The following is a 25,309-nucleotide window of genomic DNA, read 5'->3' on the forward strand; positions in this document are numbered from 1 at the left end:
CTCTGATCTAGTTTAAGAATTAGGTTCCAATCATACACATTAAATATCCATCACAATTACTTTAAACAGTGTAGCTGTTTCCGGAATTATTCCTCTAATTTTCACTTGGGGTTCTAAAGGCAATGGGATAAGTTCCACATCTGACAAATTCATCTTTTCATTATCTCCAAGCAACGCCTGTAGTCTCTCATTCTAGAACAAATCAGAAAGGATTAATTAGGTTAAAACAGAAGAGTAGTTTATCAAACATATAGTAAAGACATAAAAATTGATTCCATTAACTTAAGAATATTTGCAAAGCACCAAAATAATATAAACGAGATGGTGTTGTATGTGAGAGACAAGCACTTATAAATAATCCCTAACAACAGCAGCAGCATGCTTTAAACCGAACAATCCCTTGACTGTGAAAAGCTGGACTTTCACAGGAAGGATAGAGAATACATTTCACTTGCTAAAGCTGACAAAGAATCAGGAATTTATTCAAGTTGGACCTAAAGATTCAATTTCTGTTTCCAAGGATTTGTGAAGCCACAGAGAGAAACTGAAATTTCATTTGAAGTTTAATTTTGCATGACCAAATATTAAGCAAAAAATTCATTATGCTGCCCCAGTGCATTTTTTGAGTTTAAAAAGGAAACTTAATTCACTTGCAGAAATTATAACCCTACTTTCTAACTTTCACTGAGTCTGTATGGTCAAGCTTTTCCTAGGACATCATCATCATTCATTTTCTTCAGCTCAAATACATAATGCATTAAGCTAACATTCCAGAAACTGAGAAATCCAAGTCATGATGAAACAGCTTCATCAATAAGCAACATCTATACTATTTAGAAGAACCCCTTCTATTCAATTTCAAAAGAACAATCAATTTCCTTTAAAAGGTGGGAGAGTCCTGCAATCTTTAGGAGCAGGGCTTGCTCACCTAAATAGGTGAGTTTGTTCTTTAAGAGGGAAAACTCGACATGACAATCCCAGCAGCATAAAACACTTCAACTACAATGCTACTGGGAAGTTGAAGTGCTTTGTGCTGCTGGGTATGCCTCAAAGGAGAGAACTCTGGAATCGGTGAAAGAAGTTCAGAAAAAAATAATATATTTCAAGGACAAAGAAGATGTAAAATTATTTTCCTTCAGTAATAATCCCATCTCCTTCTGAATGATGAAAAGTTCAAGTTAAAATCAACTGAAAATCAACTGGTATGGATTTCTACATAAGTGTTACAAAAATCACTAAATCTATTCCTTAACTAAATGGATGGTCAGATCTACTAATGTGAAGTAATGTCAACTAATTTGAGAGCAAAGTTATCCTAGCTTAACAAATTTCTAGTTGATGTGCCAATTAAAATAAATAAATAAATAAATAAAATAACCAGAAAGTAAAATAAGAATGGGGAGAAAAATCTAGCCACTTCTTACCACCTCTACCACTATAAGCCCTAAGAACCCAGCCACCATGATTTCTCATCTTGATTACTGCAACAGCCTCCTGATTGCTTCTCTTGTTCAAACTTTTCACCCTCCTACAGTTTCTTATCAAAAGTAACCAGAGTGTAGCTGCTAAAATAAAAGTCAGTTCATGTTACCCTGCTATTCAAAATCTCCAACAGCTTCTACTCTTACTCAGTGTTTCAGTCAAAATAATACTGACTATAATGATTTACAAGGATAAATTCCATCCATTTCCCAATTATCTCTAACCTCATCTCCTATTACTGTATCCATTCCCTCTGCTCCAAAGACACTGGGCTTCTTCCTATTTCTCAAAACTGCCACACATGCTCCCACCTCCGGGGCTGTGCACTGCTATTCCTCTGGCTGGAACAATCTTCTCCAGAAGACCGGCTTGCTCTCTTACATGCGTCAGGTCTTTGTTCAAATATCAATTTCTCAGTGAGGCCTTACCTGGCCACTCTATTAAGAAGTGAAACATTGCCTTACTACTGGACACAAGTACTGCCTAAACCCCCTTCCTGTTTTATTTTTCTCCATAACATTAACACTATCTAGCACACTATTTACATTTTATTTATTTATTGCATTTACTCTCTTCAACGAGAATATGATCCCCACAGGGAAAGAGATTTTTATATTCACTGCTATATCCCAAGAACCTAGAAAAGCGCTCTGCACAGAGTAGGCATGCAATACATATTTCGCATTTGTAGAACACATAACTTAGTAATATCCCCTAAAAAATCATAAAGTGAAAAGAGATTACTTATAATATTAACAGTGAAAGTGTTAATTTATTTTAAATATAGATGGAAAAGATGGCCAGGCACAGTGGCTCATGCCTGTAATCCCAGCACTTTGGAAGGCTGAGGCTGGCAGATCACTTGAGGTCAGTTTGAGATCAGCCTGGCCAACAGAGTGAAACCCCATCTTTACTAAAAATTAGCCAGGCGTGGTGGTGCACGCCTGTAGTCCCAGCTACCTGGGAGGCTGAGGCAGGTTAATTGCTTGAAGACGGCAGGCAGAAGCTGCAGTGAGCTGAGATCATGCCATGGTACCATGGTACTGCAGCCTGGACGGCAGAGCAAGACTCGGTCTCAAAAAACAAGTAGATGAAAAAGGCATTTTATTAGAATTCAAATATGTAGATTGACCTCTTCTAACATAATTTTTCTTAAGCTAGAGATCAACGAAGGAAAGACAACATTATCATTTTCTTTACTCATTTGACACTTAACTCAGGGATTACTCCGCCACAGATCTAACACTGTTATACCCACTGTGATATAGCTCTCGCAAATAAATTACGAGGGATGAAAAAGTGCTACATATGATTTTATATGATTAATGGCCATTTCAATATTACTAATATTAATGCCAATAATGGCAGTGGAGAGCTATCTCTGCATTTCTTCAAGGTGCCAGGGCTTGTTTCTAGTAAATATATGTAAATAAAACTGTTTGTCTTCTACCATATCATGATAAAATGCCTATAAAAATTTTTAGCCAATACTGAAACTATACTTGGGATGGTCTGGCTTAAAATATAGGCTATGTGAGAAACACAAAATTTATTTGGGGAGACTCTGAGTGATGTCTCAAATAGGTGGTCAGCCTTCAGAAGAGCTAAAACTGAGGTGTTGCCAAGGTTCCTGTGTCTGCTAAATTGAAGAGCTCCTGGCACTAAAACAAACTGCTTTCAAATATAAGCCCCAAACTGCAGGTCAGAGCAGCAGACACTCCCTCTGCTGGTGAGCATGTGGGAATCACACTGTTTCCCACACAGGCACCTCTGGGGAGAGGTGCTACAGGGGGAACAGTAGTAGAAATGTATTTATTTGACCAAGGTTTGTGATTCTTCTCAACAACAAAGAAAATGTCAACTCAACAGAACCGTGTTTCCTCTCAGCCTGTTTTCCCCTCTCTAACCTGCTTGAACGTTACTCATTACTTCTACATGGCTCTGCTAGCATTTCTCTTTAGACCTGATTCTTTGCCTTTGAACCACTGAATCAAATCTTCATATTTTCCTCCTCTTTCTGCTTTCCTTTAGAAGTCAAAAGAACACTAAAATGTGTTGTTTTACAAAGGTCACCAAGAAGGGCCTGCCAATTATCTAATGGAATCAGGAAAAGATACCAAGTAAATCTTTCATATAATTTAGGCTACTGATCAGAAAAAATGTCACGTGAAGAACTCATCTACTCATCCACTTCTACCCATCAAGTGGAAACCTCATAGTTGAGAGAAAGACTGATGAACTAGCCAGGAGAGAACAGTTACAAAGCTAGTTACTAACAACCAGTTGTGAAACCTTGGGCAAGTCACTCTGGACTTTTGTTTTCTCAGAAGAATTCTAGTCTAAATGATCTCTAGAGATTCTTTCCATATCAAATGTATTGTATATTCTAATTTGCTAAGATTCTAAAATGAGAGGTGGTAAAGCACTGTGGAAAACATATGGACTAATAATTTCTGAGTACAAATCCCCACTCCAATATTTACTAGCTGTATGACATTAAACAAATTACTTGACCTCTCTTTACTTTCTTCTCCTCACAACTGGGATAATATTAGGTCTTAACTTATAGGGTTGTTATGAAGATTAAATATCATATCAATATATATAAACTCATAAAACATTCCTATTACTATAATTTCATGGTAAGAAGTTCACATAATAGGCCGGGCACAGTGGCTCACACCTGTAATCCCAGCACTTTGGGAGGTTGAGGTGGGTGGATCACCTAAGGTCAGGAGTTCGAGACCAGCCTGACCAACATGGTGAAACCTCATCTCTACTAAAAATAGAAAAATTAGCTGGGCATGGTGGCGGGCACCTGTAATCCTAGCTACTCAGGAGGCTGGGGCATGAGAATTGCTTGAACCCAGGAAGTGGGGGTTGCAGTGAGCCGACATCACGCCACTGCACTCCAACCTGGGCGACAGAGTGAGACATTGTCTCAAAAAAAAAAAAAAAAAAAAAAAAAATTCACATATCAACCCAAAAAGACAATAGTGAAAATTTAGTATTTTCTGATGCCAAGACGCTATTACGAGCAAAAGCATACACCACAGGCTTACCTTTTTCTTACGATTTCCACTTTCGCGTTGTACTGCCTTCATTAGATGCACCAACCGATCTACAAATGTCTGTTGTGCAGCCAGCAAAGAACGCATAACTCTGACAGACTTATCACCCTGAAGGGTTCAAAGTGAGAAAAAATTAGTTCTATGTAGCGTAATGATCAGGATTTCTTTAATAGCATGGATAATCCTTATTTATATTTCTCATAGTTGTAAACTTAAATAGAAAGCAAAACTGAAACTGAAAAAGATTATCTTGATTCAAAAATAACAAGAAACCCCTTATCTTAGTTAAACACCACTAATCCATCCACAACTGAAAATTATCTAAGTCTTCAGCAAATACTGGTCTTTCTACAACAGCATTTTTTTCCCCACATAAACCATGTGACAAGATAGAATTCATTCATCCTAAAATACATTCACTCATTATTTGATTCAATAAATATCCGACGGCTTAATGCAGAAATGTGCTAGACATATACATATATATATGGCAGAAACAAAGATACAGATCTTCAAGGAACTAAAAATCAACTTTTAAAAAAAGAAAACAAATAGCACCACAATATGTGCTTAAAATATAAGTCATAAAAACTAAATGCTATATGGTCTTATGTGGTGATTCCTAGTTCATAAAATATTATAAAATACATTTCTAATTTAATCTTCCCAATTACCCTGGTAAGGGAAGCTGGGTAAATGTTATCATCCTCATTTCGAAGATGAGGCAATTTAAACTTAAACTGAAATGTCTTCACAGGGTGACAAAGGCTGTAACAGAAACGAGATTAGAAGAGAGGACCAAAGGCTTATTTGCCTATCAGTTTGATGTTGAGAAGCTCTGGGAACGAATACAAAAGCTTAGTCTCAAAGTGTTTAGTAAGATGTGATTTAAATTTTTAAAAGCATGAAACATGAAACAGATGAAAGATGCCATGAAACAGACTATTTCTCTGGCAAGCCACAGATTAATGTGTGGCAGCTTTCTTTTCACTGCCCTTGCACCCTCTGCTGGCTGAACTGTGACACTGCTTTAAGAATCAAAAGAACGCAGGAAAAATAAATCTCCTTTAAAAGCTGTTGAAAAGGCAAAAATACGTTATATAAAAAGTATCTCCAATATGACCATTGCCAGATTTCTGGAAATGTACATAGCCTTGATAAGAAAGATATACAATAGAAAGGAAAATAAAAAAGCAAAGCTTTTTTTTTTTAATTCCATGTACAGTTTTACTTCATTAAATTAGGGATCAAGAAAACTTCTGTAAAGGGTCAAAGAGTAAATATTTTAGGTCTTCTTGGCCATGCAGTTTTCATTCTAACTATTAAACTCCTATTGAGTACAAAAGTAGCCATAGACAATATAGAAACAAATGAGTATGATTCTATTCCAATAAATTTATGAACACTAAAATTTGAATTCACATAATTTTCATGTATCACAAATTATTATTCTTCTTTTGATTTGTTTTCAACCATTTAAAAATATAAAAACCAGGCCAGGTGTAGTGGCTCACTCCTGTAATGCCAGCACTTTGGGAGGCCGAGGCAGGTGGATCACCTGAGGTCAGGAGTTCCAGAACAGCCTAGCCCAACATGGCAAAACCCTGTCTCTACTAAAAATACAAAAATTAGTTGGGCATGGTAGCGGGTGCCTTTAATCCCAGCTATTCGGGAGGCTGAGGCAGGAGAATCTCTTGAACCCAGAAGGCGGAGGCTGCAGTGAGCTGAGATGGCACCACTGTACTCCAGCCTGGGTAACAGAGCAAGCCTCCGTCTCAAAAAAATAAAAATAAAAATAAATATATAAAACCATTTTTAGCTCATGGGATGTTCCAAAACAGGCAACAGGCTGAATTTGGCCCATGCACTGCAGTTTGCCAACCCTCACATTTAATGGTTACCTTCAACAATGCTTGGCTGAATCTTCTCATTACGTTCAAGTACATCTCATGGGTCTTTGGATCTCTCTGCTGAGTATCTTGATCTTCACATTCCACTATCACATACCTTAAAAATATGTTTGAGCCATTCGTGTGATGTGAAATGAAACTTAGATTCAGCGTGTAAATACTCATTTCACTAAAACAGATTAATTTATATATGCAAAAATAATCAAATTGGAGTAATAAAACACATTTTGTCATCACTTTTAAAAGTGAAAAGTTAAAGAGGAACACATACAACCATCAATAAAAGGTAAACTAAGAGTGGTAATGCCTTAATTTGTGTAATATCCCAAATTTTCTGAAACTTTTGCCACCAAAACAAGCATTTTCTCGTATTTATGAGGTAGAGTATTAACATCCTCAGAAATCATCTAAGCTCACATATTTACTGAGTAATTCGAGAACAAAAACTATTATCTTCATAATCTGTGTAATACTTTGGTATTACATAAGACTCTTATTCTGAAAACCTCTCTGAAGCTATTCCTGTCACTTATATTTTTGAAAGATGAATAAAATTTTAAGTAATTTTTCCTTTCCCATCCAGTTTACCGTTTTTCAAAGATCCATACATAATCTTTAACTTTCCAATTAAAAAACTATGGTTTTAAAGAGTAAAAGACATTTTAAATGTTTTCTTAACCCTAATCTGCATATACAATTACAAAAATCATATAAGCAATGATCTGAATAAGACTTTGTAGGTCTTCTAATCCAGTGTTTCTAAATGTTCCACTGGGAACAAACCAAAGCAAATAACAGGTTGGGCATGGTGGCCCATGCCTATAATCCCAGTGTTTTGGGAGGCCTAGGAAGGAAGATCACTTGAGGTCAGGAGTTTGAGACCGGCTTCTACATTTAAAAAAAAATTAAATATAAGCCAAGTGTGGTGACACCGCCTATAGTCCCAGCTACTAAGGAGGCTGAGGTGGGAAAATAGCTTGAGCCCAGATGAAGCTGCAGTAAGCTATGATCATACCATTGCACTCCAGCTTGGGCAACAAAGGGAGATGGTATCTCTCAAAGAGAAAAAAAAAAAGTATCACAACTTGATACATACAGCCACATATGCACACAGATGTATAAAACGGAAAAGTTTCACAAAGCAACATCCTGTGAGCAATATGCTAATATTTGCTATTCTGTTTATTTCATTTTTCTTTAAATAAATGCTAGACTGTGAAACTTTAAATTGCTTTCAGTGGATCATGATGATGTGTAGTTTGAAAACCATCAATCTCAATCAACTTGCTTGCTTTATCAATAGTGAAACTTAGAGGGGCTGTGTCTTGTCTATGGTGGTATGACTGATTGTAAAACTGAGATAGAAACCCAGGACTTTGGGCTCCCAGGTCAGATTTTTTGATTTTACTAAGTTGACTTTCACACAGTTTTATCTTTAAAACACATGTGAAACTTTTTAACCTTCTTAACTGACAATGTTTCCCAAATCTCAAGTCACGGATGCTTATTATTATGCTTTCTACTATTTCTGGGAGAGTATACTCTGTATTCAGCCATTCAGATGGTCAACTTCATGAGAGCTGAGGGCTTACCTGTCTTGTTCTCCACTATACCTTCAGCACATCCATGTCTGGCTCATAATAGATGCTCAACATATTATTAATACATTATTGTTGAATGAATAATTCCACTCGTGTGGATTTAGCTACTATCTCATTATTGATAATTTTCAAATATAAATACATATTCCTTTTTTACATCTAAGGTCTAATCTTGAATTCCATTACATGACCTGCTTTCACATTCATGCACTCTAATTTTCAAGGACCAGATCCCCTTTTCAAGACACTGTCATTTCTAACTGAACATGTGTAAAACCAAACTTGTCACATTAAATGGATTTTTTTCTACCTCTACTGAAGGTACTAACAATATCCCAGGTATTTGGGCTAGGAATTCTCATGTGGCAGGGTTCACAAACTCAAATTTTCTCAAAAGGCAGGCAGGAAACAAATGTTTGAATCACTTAAATAGAAGGAAAGAGAAAGAAGTGGGGCTGCAGCCAAACCAGAGAACACAGCACTACCTCAAACTTTCCTTGGCACTCAGTTCAATTTGTGGTCCATGAATCCAAAGCTGAACTTTAAAACAAAAAACAGCAGTTCTAAACAGTGAAACTGTCAATATGGTATTATTCAAATCCAATCCATCCCCTTCTACCCTTTATAGTTAAAGTCCTTGATTATCTTCATCACCTTAGGGTATTCAGCTTTTCCTGTGTTTATGCAGCAAACTTATTTCCAAATGAACATATAGCTGACCACAATGTAGGGGCCCACTGCTGTGTCCTGCTCTTTCTGACCACCAAGTAAACACTATGGCTGCAGCCATTTCCTGTTATTGAAAATATATGTTGGCCGGGCACGGTGGCTCACGCCTGTAATCCCAGCACTTTGGGAGGCCGAGGTGGGTGGATCACGAGGTCAGGAGATCGAGACCATCCTGGCTAACACAGTGAAACCCTGTCTCCACTATACTAAAAAAAATACAAAAAAATTAGCCGAGCACAGTGGCGGGTGCCTGTAGTCCCAGCTACTCGGGAAGCTGAAGCAGGAGAATGGTGTGAACTCGGGAGACAGAGCTTGCAGTGAGTCGAGATGGCGCCACTGCACTCCAGCCTGGGCTACACAGCAAGATTCCATCTCAAAAAAGAAAAAAAAAATATGTTGATGCTCATAATATGCATCAAGTATCAAACACCTCTCAAAAATCATTGAAGTCTGCCAGGTGTGGTGGTTCACGCCTGCAATCCCAGCACTTTGGGAGGCCAAGGCGGGTGAAATTACATGAGGTTGGGAGTTCAAGACCAGGCTGACCAACATGGAGAAACCTTGCCTCTACTAAAAATACAAAACTAGCCGGGCTTGGGGGCACATGCCTGTAATCCCAGCTATGCGGGAGGCTGAGGCAGGAGAATTGATTGAACCTGGGAGGCAGAAGTTGCAGTGAGCCAAGATCGCACCATTGCACTCCAGCCTGGGCAACAAGAATGAAACTTCATCTCAAAAAAAAAAAAAAAGAAAGAAAATCATTCAAGCCAAAGGTCTATTCAAACAAAAAGGCCATGTAAAAAAAAAACAAAAAAAATGACACTGACATCTCCAAATATGAGAGACAATGGTTAGCTATCAAGACTAGAAGACCTAGATTTGAATCATTTCTGAGGTTTCTGTTCACATCAATAAACTAGATTCTATAAAACACTGTAAGGTATTTCTTTGAAAGCTGTCATCTTAAAGTAGGAATGCAAACAAAATTGTCCAGGTACCCATTGTAAGATGACATCAGTGGGCTACCTGTTTCCTGGCAATTTTATTTTGTGGAGTAAATAACCTTTATTACCTTGAAAGGTCTTAAAAGTCATAGAAAACATGTCAAAGCATCCAAAGTTTACTTTCAATTTCAACACCCTAGAATGGCTATAAAAATAAAAAACTGCAACGATTTATAGATTCTGATGCCCAACATTTTACAAACTGGAGACTGTAACTCCCCTCTGTGGCTTAAAAGGTTGACACTATTCATTTTAAAAGGATTGTCTGCACAACTATAGGCCCCTAAGGATTTAGCTACAGCAAGAATCCTGTTTAAATCACCAGAAAGGAAACAAATGAAAAAAGGATATTCAAATGTTCAAAGGAAACAGCACAATTAAAATTTCTATTTTAATACATTTGTTATAATAGAGTAGGCTTAGAGAGGCATTTTAAATTCTCACATTTTATTATTTTATATGTTCAAAGGAAGAGAAGAATGATCATTTTAAACCAACTATTTGAAATTATTTCCCTTATTGTTACCTTACATTCACAAAAGCAGTGTCTATTAAAGGCAAGAGTCCACACATCAATAGCTTTTCTCCCCATGAGTATTTCTGAATATGTAATAGGCAGACTGTAAATATGGGAAAAACAATTACTCCTTAGGGAATGAATAGACACAGCATATGCTATTGATTCAATGAATCAGAGATATAGTGGGAAAACACAAATCAAATCTAAGTTTGATTGAATGTTTATAAGACTGGGAACTGGGGCTGTACTTTGCTTATAGGAAAAAAGAAGTGTGCTCCTTATGAGCAGAAACAGCTGCTATGTTGGAAACTTCATCTAATAGATTTCCTACTGTTTGGCTGCTTTCAGAAAATTCTGCCTACTTGAAATAAGAGATCAAAGATTCTATCAAAACTCATTTCAAATTTAATAATGAAATCTGGTCTTCAATTAAACACAAAGAATATGTAACTTGAAAGCACCACATAATCAGTATATACACATATAGCTCTTACCATAATGAATACTCTAGACTATAAATTCTGAGCCAGAGAAAAGTTTCTGTGAATATTGCAAGGAAACAAAAATACCTCTAAATGAATTCTTAGCAAATGGTTTTAAAAATACATACAATTTTAATTAAAAAATACCTAAGAAGCTTTGAAATATTTACTCAAAAACTTAGAAACATACCCCACAAATATTTTTCTCTTTGCTTCCTTCTAAATATTTAGATTTTCATGAGGAAACATTTTTCCATAAGACCAGTGACAAGACATACCCTTAAGTATTCAGATTGGAACACAGAGAACATTAGAGGTAAAAGGTGTTATTTAAAGGAAATAATAGCAATTTGGCAATATGAGAATTTCTAAGTAAATCTTTCAAAGAAAAAATAGTGATTAACAATTAGTCAAAACCTCCTATATTTTCAAGGACATAATGAAATTTAATGTGAGGAAAATGTAGTTTTATGAATATTATATTAAACTGCTAAAGTAAAAGCAGGAAACTCTTTTTGGACCAACAGAAAAAAACAACAACCAAAAAAATAAACACAGGTTCCTGTTGACAGTGGTTTTTCTTTGTTGTAAAGAGAACCATAAAGGCTTAAACTAAACAAATATTTATTGTTTATGTAAATCGAAAACCGTGTGTGTTAAAAGAGTGCTCCATAAAAAAGGATGAGTTCGTGTCCTTTGTAGGGACATGGATGAAGCTGAAAACCATCATTCTGAGCAAACTGTCGCAAGGACAGAAAACCAAACACCACATGTTCTCACTCATAGGTGGGAACTGAACAATGAGAACACTTGGACACAGGGCGGGGAACATCACACACTGATGTTGTGGGGTTGGGGAAGCAGGGAGGGATAGCATTGGGAGAAATACCTAATGTTAATGATGAGTTATCAGGTGCAGCACACCAACATGGCACATGTATACATATGTAACGAAGCTGCACGTTGTGCACATGTACCCTAAAACTTAAAAGTATAATAAAAAAGAAAAAAGGAAAAAGACTGCTCCAATTTAGTTACCTACCTCTTAGGTACAGGGGCAGTACCCGGCAGAGCATTACCTCTGGAGATTGGGAGAATGAAGTTAAGGCTGGACTTGACCCACAAGGGCAGCTTCCCAAATCCAGTCTTAAAACAAAATAGTATTTTGCATAATTTTCTCACAAAAAGCAAAATAGCTCCTCATTATTCAAAAGTACTGGTTCAGTATCTCTTAGCCAAAATGCTTAGAACCAGAAATGTTTTGGATTTCTAGTTTTTTTGGATTTTTGAATATTTATATTATACTTAGCACCTTAAATTCAAAAACTCAAAATCTGAAATGCTCCAAAGAGCATTTCTTTTGCACTTCATGTCAATGATCATAGAGCTTTGGATTTTGGAGCATTTCAGATTTCAAATTTTTGGATTTGGTATGCTCAACCTGTAGTGAGCTTTTACAATGGACATCTACTAATTTGTAATTTGTTTAAGGCTATAAATTGAGCAGTAAGATTAGATTAGAAATCATTTAGACAGTAAACAGCCTCATGCCAAGAAGTTTAAAAAGTGATATAAGTAGTTTTAAGGATTCTCCCAAAGGCAAAGAAGGCTTTAGGCAGGTCTTACCCACCTGGCTCTGCCCTTTGTTTGCTCTGTAAAGCTAGATGAAGCCCTCTTATCTAGTGTTTAATCCCAGTACTTTTTTTTTATTGAAGCAAAATATTTCTGATTGTGGCTTAAGCTACATGTCTTTTTCTCTTCAGGATTCTGGGGCAAATAAAGGGAACCACGTTTCATATTAACTGTGCCTCAAGAAGTCAGCCACTCTGTGCCCTAGTTTCTCTCTTTCATTCAAGTGACTCAGGACATTGTTTTAATGTAAAATAGAGATATTTATGCTTGCCCATTTAACGTCGTAGAAACAAATGAGAAAAGGTAACTGAAAGTACCCTGAAAATGGCAAAGCAGTAGATAAATGATTTAATCCTAGATTAGGGTCTATCAAGTTCAGCTACAGCAAGCCTCTGCCTCGGCTTCCTCATGTTTAAAATGCCATAAGGTAACTTTTAATTCCAACTTTCTCTTTTTAAATGATTCCAATGTTTTAGTAAACAATGTGAAAATATATACTCCTGAAGAACTGTGAAATATCATACTCAACTACTTTACATGCCAAACAGAAATCAAACTGAAAGTACCCATTACCTTCCCCAGTTATATCCTAGCTCCTGGAAAGTTATATCCTTAGTGAAAGGGAGAGAAATGGCGATGCCAAAAAGAGTTTCCATGAACCCAGCTGTCATGGAATACAGTTAGATATAAATACTATATCTAGACTTTTGATGATTGCTCATATCTTATTTTAAATCATCTTTGTGTTTATAGCATGAGAAAAAATAATTCTTAAGGGTAATAAGAAAATAAACAGAAAATTATTTTTACATACCAGTATAAATAATTAGCCAGTGTTGAGTTTTTGCAGGCTCTCGATATCAAGAAGGTACAGAGATCTTGCTGAAAGAATTAAAAGAAATGTATTATATATTACCATCTACTAGTAATGGGGGAAAATAAGTAAGTCTACATTTGCCTATCAGTTTTCATCTGTATATCTTACATAACAGATCAGATTTTCTGCCATTTATCTATCCTTACATACATACATACAAAAATATTTTAAATCAGAAAATATGCAAGTGGTTAGAATACCGCAGTTCAGAGAACTCCTTGTCCTCCTGGAGCTTCATACTGGTAGAGGAGAGAGACATTAAAAGAAATGGTCATAGAAATAATTCAGGTTGGGAGGTTAGAAAAGGCAGCAATGAAGACATGACATTCAGGCAAGACCAAAATGACACTGGAAGGCTCTAAGTTTGGCTTGTTCAAGGAATGCTAAGTAATGTAAATAAAATATAGTGAACACTGAAGAGACTGAAAAGATAGGCAAAGGCCAAAGTATGTGAGACCTTTAAGGTCACATTATTATTGAGTATGGATTTTATTTTAAAAGCAATGGATACCCAACAAAGGATCTTAAGAGGAGAGTGAGATGATGTGATTTACATTTTAGGAAAATGACTGGTTGTCCTGTGAAGTACAAATCTGAGATCAGTTAAGATGCTATTACGGTAGACTAGAAGAGTAAATAATGAGAGTGGAGATGGTGAAAAGGAGACAAATATAAGAAATATCTTGGAAGTATAATTAACAGGACCTGCTGGTGGAGAGGAAGTAGGAAGGAAAGAAAGGAATTAATAGTAACTCCCCAATTTCTGGATTGATTTGTTATGGCACAAATGGAAATTTCAGACAAAAAGCTGCCTATCTATAGAGTAAGAGGAAAGAGTTGTATTTTGAAATATTAAGTTCAAAATGCCTGTCAGACGTACAATGGAGATCAAATACATGTCTGAATACATGAATCTGAAACTCAGGTGAAAGATCTGAGCTAGAAATGTAAATGAGTTTATTAACACAACCTAGGACAAGAATATCAAGTGAGACTAGAAGAGGACCCTGAGGAACATTAAGATGTCAAGCAGACAGGAAAGTGCTGACAAATGAAACTGAGAAGAAATGGCAAGACAGACGAAGAGAAAAACAAGAGATACACAGTATTACCTAAACCATGAGAAGAGTTAGTTTTTCAAGAAGAAAGTTATTTACTTTGTTGAATACTCTGAAGAAGCTGAAAAGAATGTGCAACCAAAAACATTAAGGTCATTTTGTAACTTAGCAAATTAAGTTTTAAGCAAGAGCCAGGATGATATGGACTAAAGACTAGAAAGAAGGAAGAAAAGAGTATGTATAAACAACTCCTTTGAGAAGGGAAGTAAGAAAACAAAGTGCTGTTTCAAGAGATGTGGTTTCAAGGGAGAGTTTTGTTTTTCTGAATTTTTAACATGGAAAATTCTAACACATACTTGAGTATTTCTATCAGGAAAAGAAAATAACACATCTTTGAAGAGAGTTATGTTTCTTCTGTGTAAGAAAACAGAAGGAAAGTATGGGGTAGAGATTCATGTCTATAAAACCGGTGATGGGAAAGAGACAATTCTTACCTAGTAGTTTCTATTGTTTCCATTAAGTATGAGACAGAATTGTCATCTGGAAATTGGGAGGCGGGGCATGAGGAACAGAGTGGAAATGGTATGAAAAATCACTGCAGAGCAGGAAGATCAACACGTCTAGGGAAATGGAAGATGGCAGACAGCAGTGAGTGCTCCTTTGAGGTTTGTGATCATGAATTTACAGTGACACCAACATGCTATGCTATGTGTTTTTCTTCAGCAATATGCAGGCATAGCGGAAGTAGGTAATTAATGAGGCTTATCAAGAGTTGAGATTTTTGCCCGGGGAACTGCAGGTACTAATAAAAGAATAACTAAAATGACAGCCATGGGATAAAAGCTATGTTCAGAGAAAGCAAACACTGAAGGGAGCTGATGAATAATGAAAGGGTAGGGATCAACAGATTAGAACTTTTAACGCAGTAGGGGTCCTTTCTTAAGTAAAGTCCGAGTAATAAGAGGGTGTTATTACAAAGTAGATGTGCCAATGCTTTCAGTAAGAATTTTATCTCCAGTTTTAAAGCTTAGGTGTACATTTTAAATATGCACCAAAAATCCAATTTAAAATACCCCTCAATCAGGAAGCCATTATATAAAGCTGAGTCCATGAGTTTAATAGGCAAAATATAGGCCTAAAGTTTCTCTTTTGACTATCTGACAAGAACATTATACTTTCGTACAGTGATGTATATATTTCAATAGCAAACACATTTCATTTCATATTATGCCTTTTTGATAAAAAATTACTTACAGAACATAAAGAAAAGTTCAATTTAAACAACTGTGAAGCAGGAAGTATGTATTGTAAATGTTAAAACTCAACCTGAGTAAGCAATACTTTAAGAATTTAAAACAATTTAAAGAAAAAAGTGCTTTATAAAAAAAGATCACATATTGTAGGTCACAGACAAGAAGAAATGTTGAGGAAGGTGCAGGTATCCTTCAAGAAAAGTATCTCTAAATATTTACTGAATGGTATACAATAATAACAATAATATTATCAAATCTGAAGGAAGTTAAATAAGACGGGGTGGGGTGGAGGGAGAAGGATTTAGCCAATGACAAGCAAGAATATATAATTTATATATACATAAGAAAGTATAGAAAGTACTACATAAGATAGTGAAATCAGTCAAAATACAGCTATAACCACAATAAAAGCAAATGGGGCAAAAGTTCCAGTTACAAAACAGAGTGTTAAACTAGATTTAAAAACAAAATTTAGCTACATGATATTTACAAGGGGCCTAAATATAAATATAAACCTAAAATATAAGGGTACAAAAAAATTCAAAAGAAAAGATAAACAAAGGCAACAAAAATATTGAGAAGAAAAGATCAACATGAACACTAATCAAGACAAAGCTCTATTAACATCAGACAAAACAGGCTTTAAGATGAAAAGCATTATTAGATATCAAGAGGGTTACCAAACAGTGATAAAAGATGCAATTTATGTACTTAATTGAAGAGCTTCAAAATATTTAAAGCAAACACTAACAGAACTACAAGAAGAAACTGATAATTCTACCATCATACAGGAGAATTTTGCCCTAATTCTTTCACAGATAAAGCAGAAAAAAACGTTAGAACAGAGTACAGATTTCAATAACACAATTAATAAGCTTGCTCTAGTAACTTATGTACAATGCTATACCCAACAGCTGGGAAATACACCTTTTTTCATGACCCACAGAATTCATAAAATATGAGCAGATTTGGGGAATAATTGAGTTTCTGTCTCCTTTCAAACGTTTGGCCAGACAAGTATAATGTTCTCCTGAAACTCCACGAATAAAATGAGGAAGGACATAAGACACTGCTCAGCTGTCAAAAAGGAGACAGGAATGTTGGTATCTCAAGTTGTGATAAGAAGAGAGGTAATTCAGCTTGATTGTGTATTAACGTAAAGGTGACAATGGCTTGTACAATACACTCTATGGGAATAGGGGAAGGGATAGGGGAAGATAGAAATATCACTCAAAATGATTGCCACTCTTTTCTGGATACCTGAACCCTTTAAAAAGCTATTCAGCTGACAAAAGTTTAATGGCTTAATCATTGAATAACAACAGATAGGTTCATCAGTCACAAGAGAAATATCAGAAATATATAAAAACTATCATTTTTAGCCTAAAAATTTTGAGTGATGGGGGAGTGTAAATCAATATTCTGAACATGGTTTTCAGAATCCAATCACTTCACAGCATCTAGAATGTAAATCACCCTTTGTTCAAGCTACCAATATGGAAAACTCATTGAGACTAATGGCCTACAAGCCCTACACTACTGATATCCAATTCTCTCTTGGATCCAATCTTCTGCCAGGTTCTCTTTTGCTCACTCCCCCACAAACCAGGCACACTAGTTTCGGGTGTTCCTCAAACATATACACTTAAACTCTGGTCTTAGGACCTCTATATTTGCTGAAATGCTCTTCCTCTATCTGAAATGCTCTTCCCCAGATAGCCATATGGTTGTTCTCTCACCTGCTTCACTTTTAGAGGGATGTTCCTTTTTTAGTAACAAGTAACTTGTAAGAGCTTTCTAGAACATAACCTCTATGAAGGGAAACATTGTAACTGTCTTGTTTTCTGCTGCATCAACCCCAGCATGTAGAACAGTTCCCATACATGTTAAGCCCTCAAAAAATATATGTGAATGAATGAATGACTGAATCAATGAATCAATATCTTAGCTCTGAAAGGGAAAACTTAGACTGTAGCAGATTGGCTTCTTAAAGTGCTTATCTAAGGATTCTATGATTCTGTGATTTAAAACTTCTTTTTTCAGTTGAATATTTTGTTATACCAAGAGATATGCAAACATACAAACTTTAATCAATAGCTAATAGTTAAAAGATTCATTCAGCCATTAACATTAACTCCTAAAATCTGACTAAAAGCAATATATATACACACCCTGAAAAATCACATGAACTGTTCTAATAATAAAACGTGTTACTTGTTTTCAACATCAGAGATATTAATGATTTCTTTTAAATTAGAAGTCTTATAGACAAATTAAAAAATATGTACTACATCAGCTTCTGCAATGCACTTTCCAAAGTACTTTTCAGAGTAGCACTAGTCTAACAGGCCTGTTTTATCTCAAAAATGTGTCTACTTATATGTATAGTTAAAAAGTTGCTTAGTGTATTATCTCTAATATCAAAGTCATACATTTCTACGATGTAATCACAAGCACTGACAAACAATTACAGTAAGGTTCATAAATACATTGACAGTAAATATTCTGAGTTTCCCTAATAAAATATTTAAGCCTAGTTTATTTTCATATTGCATATGAATCCATTTATACGCCCAAAGCACCAATAAAATGACTTGAATTGAGGACTATCTGGCACTTTATGCTGACGGGAAAAAGTCATTAACATGCATCATAAAGTAACATTTAATAAAGTTGTAATATTTAGTTATTTAATCAAAATTGAGGTTTTAAAGACAAGTATAAAATGTTCATGCGGTAGGATCTCTCCTATAGGAAGCTGGAAAAGCTTTGTACTCACTTCCAGGTTTTCGCCATCTGGAACTTCTTTTGTTTTTGATGCAGGAGGCGGTGAAGAGACTGGAGGAAGGGGGCTGGTTATAATTTGGGAGCTGAAAAAGTAATAAAAGAGATCACTGAGATGTAAAATACTCTGTCCATAAGAGAAGGCACATTTTTTTTTTTTTTTTAGCACAGTTCACTTCAATTGTGTCTAGTTCCTAAAGTGTATTCTGTGCAATACTAAAGTGTATTCTGTGCAATACTAGAGTCACACTGTACTGTGGAAAAAGCGCATGGTCAAAGATTATGAGTAATGCCTCTTGGGAGATTTATGTGCAAGTCTGCATATTAAAGGTTTCGGTAAGTGCTATTTGTTTGTTTAAGCCCATTTAGCTTTAAACTAGCATTTCCCAAACATACCTGGCCAAGATTCCCTCTTTTTAAAAACAAAATAGAGCTTTTATCTTTTTAAAATCAAAATAGAGCTTGAAAAAAGAACTAAAAAAGAAACACACAAATTTAGTGACTAGTGGACCATAAGTTGGAAAAGACTAGGTTACAGTTTTCACCCCATCATAAAATTCTGAATAGACTTTTACTTATAAAACGTTCTACATGGCATAGGGAAGAAAGTAAATAAGCATGACTTGAGACTGAAGACCTCCAATATAGAGTGAGATAAAATATAAACAGCATCTTCTCTTAAAAATAGAAAAATATAAAGTAGCCTGGGAAAGAAAAATTATTTTTCCTCTTTTTCGGTTCTTCTCCAAATAAAACACACAACATAAAGCATAGCATAACCATAATCATAAAGAAAAATTCAAAAATCCAATCTTGAGCTCATGTAATAATTGAAATGACTGGACTGATTCAGGAAGTCTAATATCTAGACCTGGTTTTGTCAATAACAAACCTAACGATCTTCACAAAACCATTTTATATCACTAAGCCTAAGATTTTTCACCCAACAGTTACTACTTTTTGCAAATTTTAAGATTTTCTGAAAAGCAAAAACTAGAAAAAATGTGGGATGTGGAGTCAACTCTACCATTTGCAAGATACGTAAGACTTTGGGCAATTTACTTGAAGTCCTTCATCTCTAAATTAGGGACAGGAATATGTACCTCAGAGGACAGTTGTAACGAGATAATGTGTGTGGACACCTGGTACAGTGTCAGATATACATTTGGGAACTCCTAATTTTTATATTGTTAATAGCTAACTTTTAATTCAAATAATATGCTATTATTTTCAGTATAACTACTAAAGAGGTGTAAACAGCTAACAAAAAATGCAACTTTTTATTAAACTATTTGAGCTCACTAGCATGCTCCATCCTTCCATTTCATCCATTTCTTTTTTTTTTTTTTGAGACGGAGTCTCGCTCTGTCGCCCAGGCTGGAGTGCACTGGTGCAATCTCAGCTTGCTGCACCCTCTACCTCCCGGGTTTCACCACGTTGGCCAGGCTGGTATTGAACTTCTGACCTCAAGTGATCTGCACACCTCGGCCTCCAAAGTGCTAAGATTACAGGCATGAGCCACCACACCTGCTCCTTCCACTTCATTTTAATATAAATAAGTAATAGTAGCTAAGACTTACTAAGCACTATGTATTAGACAGTTTCCTATGAGTGTTAATTCACTTAATGATTAAACAACCCTTAAAGATGACTTAATATTGCTATCACCGCTCTTAAGAAACCGGAGACACATAGAGAATATGTAATTTATACAAGTTTATACAGCTAGTAAGTGGCAGAGTCAAGATTTTAACTCCGGTATTCAGCCTTGATAGCCTGCAAAACACTATTCCTAACATAGTAATTTGTGTGCTGTGAGTACACATGCAATATTCACTAGTAAAACTTCAAAATTAGTAACAGTAGCATTTGGTACATCTAAGGAAAGGAAAAGAGAAAACAATTTGAAAAGGGAAAAATTAACAAACTAGAAAATATGTCCTCCCTGAATATCCATACCTATCTATTTCTGAAGAATTTATTCCAGAATTTGACACATTTTCTGACACTGAACTCTGACTATCCTTCTTGGTAGGTTCCAATCCATTCTTTATATCATCAAAATTTTCATATTTGAGAGCCTGGACCAATTGTAATAGGTACATCAACAAATCCTGGAAAACAAAAAAAAGTAAAGTAATATTAGGAAAAGAATGCAAAATGATTATAGACATAATTTATTCCTAAATATCAAGTAAACATTTTACTTTTATCTATCACTTTTCAGCTGTATTACTTTTGACATGTCACCAAATTACTTAACTTCTCTGTGCCCCACAGCTCCTTCATCTTTAAAATGGACATCATAATATAAACCTTAGAGAAGAGCATGAGGGTTAAATTAGTTAATAAAAGAAAGTCACAGTATAGTGTCCAGCACAGATTAAGTGGCCAGTAAATGACGTGTTTCAGGTAGTAGTTTTAAAAAAGAAAAAAAAAGTGGGAAGGATTCAAGATGCTTTGTGTAAAACTAAGAAATTATAGAAGGGTCCTTTTTTTCAGTAATGGATCAGAAGAGTGCATTCTATGTTTAATATTACATAAGAAATTCCAGATTTTCAAGTTTTCAAAGAACTTCTGTTTAATGACTTTTTCTGGTTAGAATCTTTAAAAATCATGTGTTTTCTTTTTTCCTGAAAGCTCAGGTTTTAGAGAATTTGGATTGCTTCTTAAATGAAAGATCCTGTAAAACAGACATTTAAACATTTGATTAAGAGACATGCTTTCTATTCCTGCCAACTACCAAGAGATTTGAACAAAACAAACTGCTAAGCCTAAATTCTCCATAAGTGACAACTAATGAGATAACTTGGACTAAAAAGGTGTCAGTTAACAAAGTAGCTTTCACTTTACTGAGTTTTCCCTTAATAATAATAAAACTCTTTAATGTTTAGGATGGAAATGCTTCCAGTATTTCCCTATAAAGGTTGTCCTCTTGCATACTTGTCCTCTTTACACGTATGTACTTTTTAAAATTTTACTTTTAAAAATAACTAAAAAGTGAAGAAAACTGCAAAACAAAAAATTTTTAAATGTACGTATTATCTTCCAATTCCAATTGTCATTCACCCTGTTAGACACTTCAAACTCATAATTAGAAAATTTTGAGACTTTGGGACTACCAACTCAACTTCAGTCTCCTCTTTAAGCTCACAAACCACGTTAAGTCTCCTGTAAATATTTCATGGTCCACACTTTCCTATTTGTAACATCTATCGCACCTGTAATAACTTACTCTTGGTTTTTCCACTATTTTATAAATCAGGAGGACAGAGACCACTGCCAGCAACCCATATTTCCTTATTTAATACTACAGGCATAACTCATTTTATTGTACCTTGCACACATTGCATTTTTTTTTTTTTTTTTTACAGAATGAAGGTTTGTGGCAACCCTGCACCCAAGCAAGTCTATTGACAACATTTTTCCAACAGCATGCATTCACTCCATGTCTTTGTGTCACATTGTAGTTATTCACATAATATTTCAAACTTTTTCATTATTATTTTATCTGTTATGGTGATCTGTGATCAGTGATCTTTGATGTTACTATTGTAACCAGGGGTGCCACAAACCATACCCATATAGGATGGCACACTTAATCAATTAATGTTGAATGTGTTCTGACTAATCCATCAACCAGCCGTTTCCCTGTCTCTCTCCCTCTCCTAGGGCTTCCCTATTCCGAGACAGAGTAATACTGCAATGAGGCCAATTAATAAAGCTACAGTGCACTCTAAGTGTTCAAGTAAAAGGAAAAGATGCATGTCTCTCACTTTAAATCAAAAGCTAGAAATGATTAAGCTTAGTGAAGAAGGCACAGGAAAAGCCAAGATAGGTTGAAAGCTAAGTCTCTTGTACCGAACAGCCAAGGTACGAATGCAAAGGAAAAGTTCTTGAAGGATATTAAAAATGCTATTTCAGGGAACCACAAATGAAAAGAAAGCGAAACAGCCTTATTGCTGATATAGAAGTTTTGGTGGTCTAGGTAGATCAGACTAGCCACAACATTCCCATGGGTGAAAGCCCAATCCAGAGCAAGGCCCTAATTCTCTCCATTTCTATAAAAGCTGAGAAAGGTGAGGAAGCTGTAAAAGAAAAGTTGGAAGTTAGAAGAGGTTTGTTCATGAGATTTAAGGGAAGAAGTCATTTCCATAACATAAAAGCACAAAGTGAAGCAGCAAGTACTGATGGAGAAACTGCAACAAGTTATTGATGCAGGTGACTATACTAAACCACAAAGTTTCAGTGCAGATGAAACAGCCTTGTTTTAGAATAAGACACCATCTAAGACTCTTACAGCAACAGGCTGACTCTCTTGGTAAGGGTCTAATGTAGGCAGTGACTTTAAGTTGAAGCTACCGCTCATTCACCATTTCAGAAGTCCTAGGGCCCTTAAGAATTACGCTACATCTACATTGCCTGTGCTCTAAAAAGGGAAGAACAAAGCCTGGATGACATCACATCTGTTTAGAGCATGGTTTATGAATATTTAAGCCCACTGTTGAGACCCATTGTTCAGAAAAGAAGATTCCTTTCAAAATATTACTGCTCATAAACAATGTACCTGGTCACCCAAGAGCTCCGATGGAGATGCAGAAGAAGTTGAATGCTGTTTACATTCCTGCTAACACAACATCCATTCTACTGCCAAAAATCAAGAAGTCATTTCGACTTTCAAGTCTTATTATTTAAGAAACACATTTTGTAAGATCATAGCTTCCACAGACAGTGATTCCTGTAATGGATCTGGGCAAAATAAATTGAAAACCTTCTGGAAAGGATTCACCATTCTAGATGTCACTAAGAACATTTGAGCTTCATGGGAGAAGGTCAAAATAGCAACATTAACAGGAGTTTGGTAGAAGTTGATTCTAACTTTCATGGATAACTTTGAGGGGCTTAAGACTTCAGTGCCTATAATCCCAGCACTTTGGGAGGCCGAGGTGGGTGGATCACCTGAAGTCAGGAGTTCAAGGCCAGCCTGGCTAACATGACGAAACGCTGTCTCTACCAAAAATACAAAAATTGGCGGGCGCAGTGGCATACGCCTGTAATCTCAGCTACTCGGGAGGCTGAGGCAGGAGACTCGCTTGAACCCAGGAGGCAGAGGTTGCAGTAAGCCAAGATCATGCCACTGCACTCCAGCCTGGGCAACAGAAGGAGACTCCATCTCAACAACAACAAAAAAGACTTCAGTGGAAGAAGTAAATGCAGAAGTCACGGAAACAGCAAAAAAACTAGAATTAGAGTTGCATCCTGAACATGTGACTGAATTGCTGGAATCTCATGCTAAAACTTGAACAGATGAAGAGTTGCTTCTTATGGATGAGCAGCAAAGAGTAGTTTCTTGGGATGCGATCTACACTTGGTGAAGATGCTGTGAACATTGTTGAAATGACAACAAAAGATTCAAAATACTCCATAAACGTAGTTGTTAAAGCAGTGGCAGTATTTGAGAGGACTGACTTCAATTTTGAAAGAAGTTCTACGGTGGATAAAATGCTAACAAGCAGCATTGCATGCTACAGACAAATCTTTTCTGAAAAAAAGAGTCAATGGGTGTGGCAAAGTTTACATTCATTTTATTTTAGGAAACTCCCGCAGGTACCCCAACCTTCTGCAACCATCACCCTGATCATTCACTGGTCATAAACATCAAGGCAAGACCCTTGGCTATCAAAAAGACTACAACTTGCTAAAGGCTCAGATGATTGTTAAAATTTTTAGCAATATTTTAAAATAAGATATGTAACTTGCTTTTCTAGACAATGCTATTACATACTTAAACTACAGTATAATTTACTATGTAAACATACAGCAAAATTATATTTATAAATTTTACATGTACTAGGAAAACAAAAAATTCATATGACTCACTTTATTGTGATATTTGCTTTATTGCAGAAGTCTGGACCAAACCTGCAATATCTCTGAGGTATGACTGTATATTTCTCTTTTGTTCAGAATTTATATCTCACACCAAATAATTTTTAAAAAGGTCATTAGGCAAACACTAACAAACAGTAATACATATGACTTCATCATAAATATAAATTAAATGAAAGATTATGTGGCTTATTAATTCTTATTCAAATATGTCAATGTCAGGAGTCAGGGAAATCAAGTCTCTCTATAGTGTTGTTTCTAAAATCCACTTTTTAATTGGAGCAATAAACATCTGATTTTCTATTATCATAGTTGAGATTCATGGCATCCAATAACTATAAATATAATTGCATGTTGTTTCCTAAGGAAAAAAGTATTATGTAACAGAAAATTAAGCAATATGTTTAATGACAGGTATTCTTCGTTGGAGGTATAAGTAATTCAGTTTCACTGCCAGCCTTCATTCGGAATGCTGCTGAATCTATTACCTGTGTGCTTTCCTAATTACATAAAAGAGTTAACCATACAAAATAAAAAAGGCTGCGATATTAAATTCCCCAGGAAGGGGAAATTCAGTAGAAAACTTTTCTAAGTCACTTATCATCATCTGATTTCTTGGTCATTACATATTCTATATTCAAACTACACTTCCCTTCATTTGTATGAAAATGAATTAACTTCAATAGTAAGTACAGAGTCTGTTTTCTCATTATATACTCACGTCTTGAAAAATATAAAAGTCCTCCAAGCACGAAGGACATAAGCATTGGAGTAAAACAAAGCAAAAAAGAAAAAAAAAAATCAGGCTTCCATCTCAGGCAAATTCTACAAATATTTCCCAAGAGCTATGAAATATTTTCTAGATAGTGATCACCATTTTTCTCAAAAGTGAGTTAATTCTAATGCTTCAAAGTGCAAATGTGAAGTCCCATATCAAAATCACTCAGTGACTTCCCATTTCTTATTGAATTAAGAATAACTCTCCACAGAGACATTTTCAGTTAGAGACACGGGTTC

General features: G+C 35.6%; 1 protein-coding gene across 2 annotated transcripts in view; it reads right to left on the minus strand.

Moving 5' to 3' along the window:
* PIK3C3 (phosphatidylinositol 3-kinase catalytic subunit type 3) overlaps positions 1–25,309 on the minus strand; it is a 133,159-nt gene that overhangs the window by 53,909 nt on the left and 53,941 nt on the right. For both annotated transcript variants that reach the window (XM_003267555.3, XM_030810508.1), the window contains exons 11-16: positions 20,363–20,517; positions 18,399–18,489; positions 13,246–13,313; positions 6,455–6,560; positions 4,545–4,661; positions 61–192 (exon numbers count right to left, since the gene is read on the minus strand). In XM_003267555.3, coding sequence (XP_003267603.3) covers positions 61–192; positions 4,545–4,661; positions 6,455–6,560; positions 13,246–13,313; positions 18,399–18,489; positions 20,363–20,517 — 669 coding nt within the window. The remainder of the gene's footprint in view (positions 1–60; positions 193–4,544; positions 4,662–6,454; positions 6,561–13,245; positions 13,314–18,398; positions 18,490–20,362; positions 20,518–25,309) is intronic.

This window comes from Nomascus leucogenys, chromosome 4, assembly GCF_006542625.1.
Source record: "Nomascus leucogenys isolate Asia chromosome 4, Asia_NLE_v1, whole genome shotgun sequence".
Lineage (NCBI taxonomy): Eukaryota > Metazoa > Chordata > Mammalia > Primates > Hylobatidae > Nomascus > Nomascus leucogenys.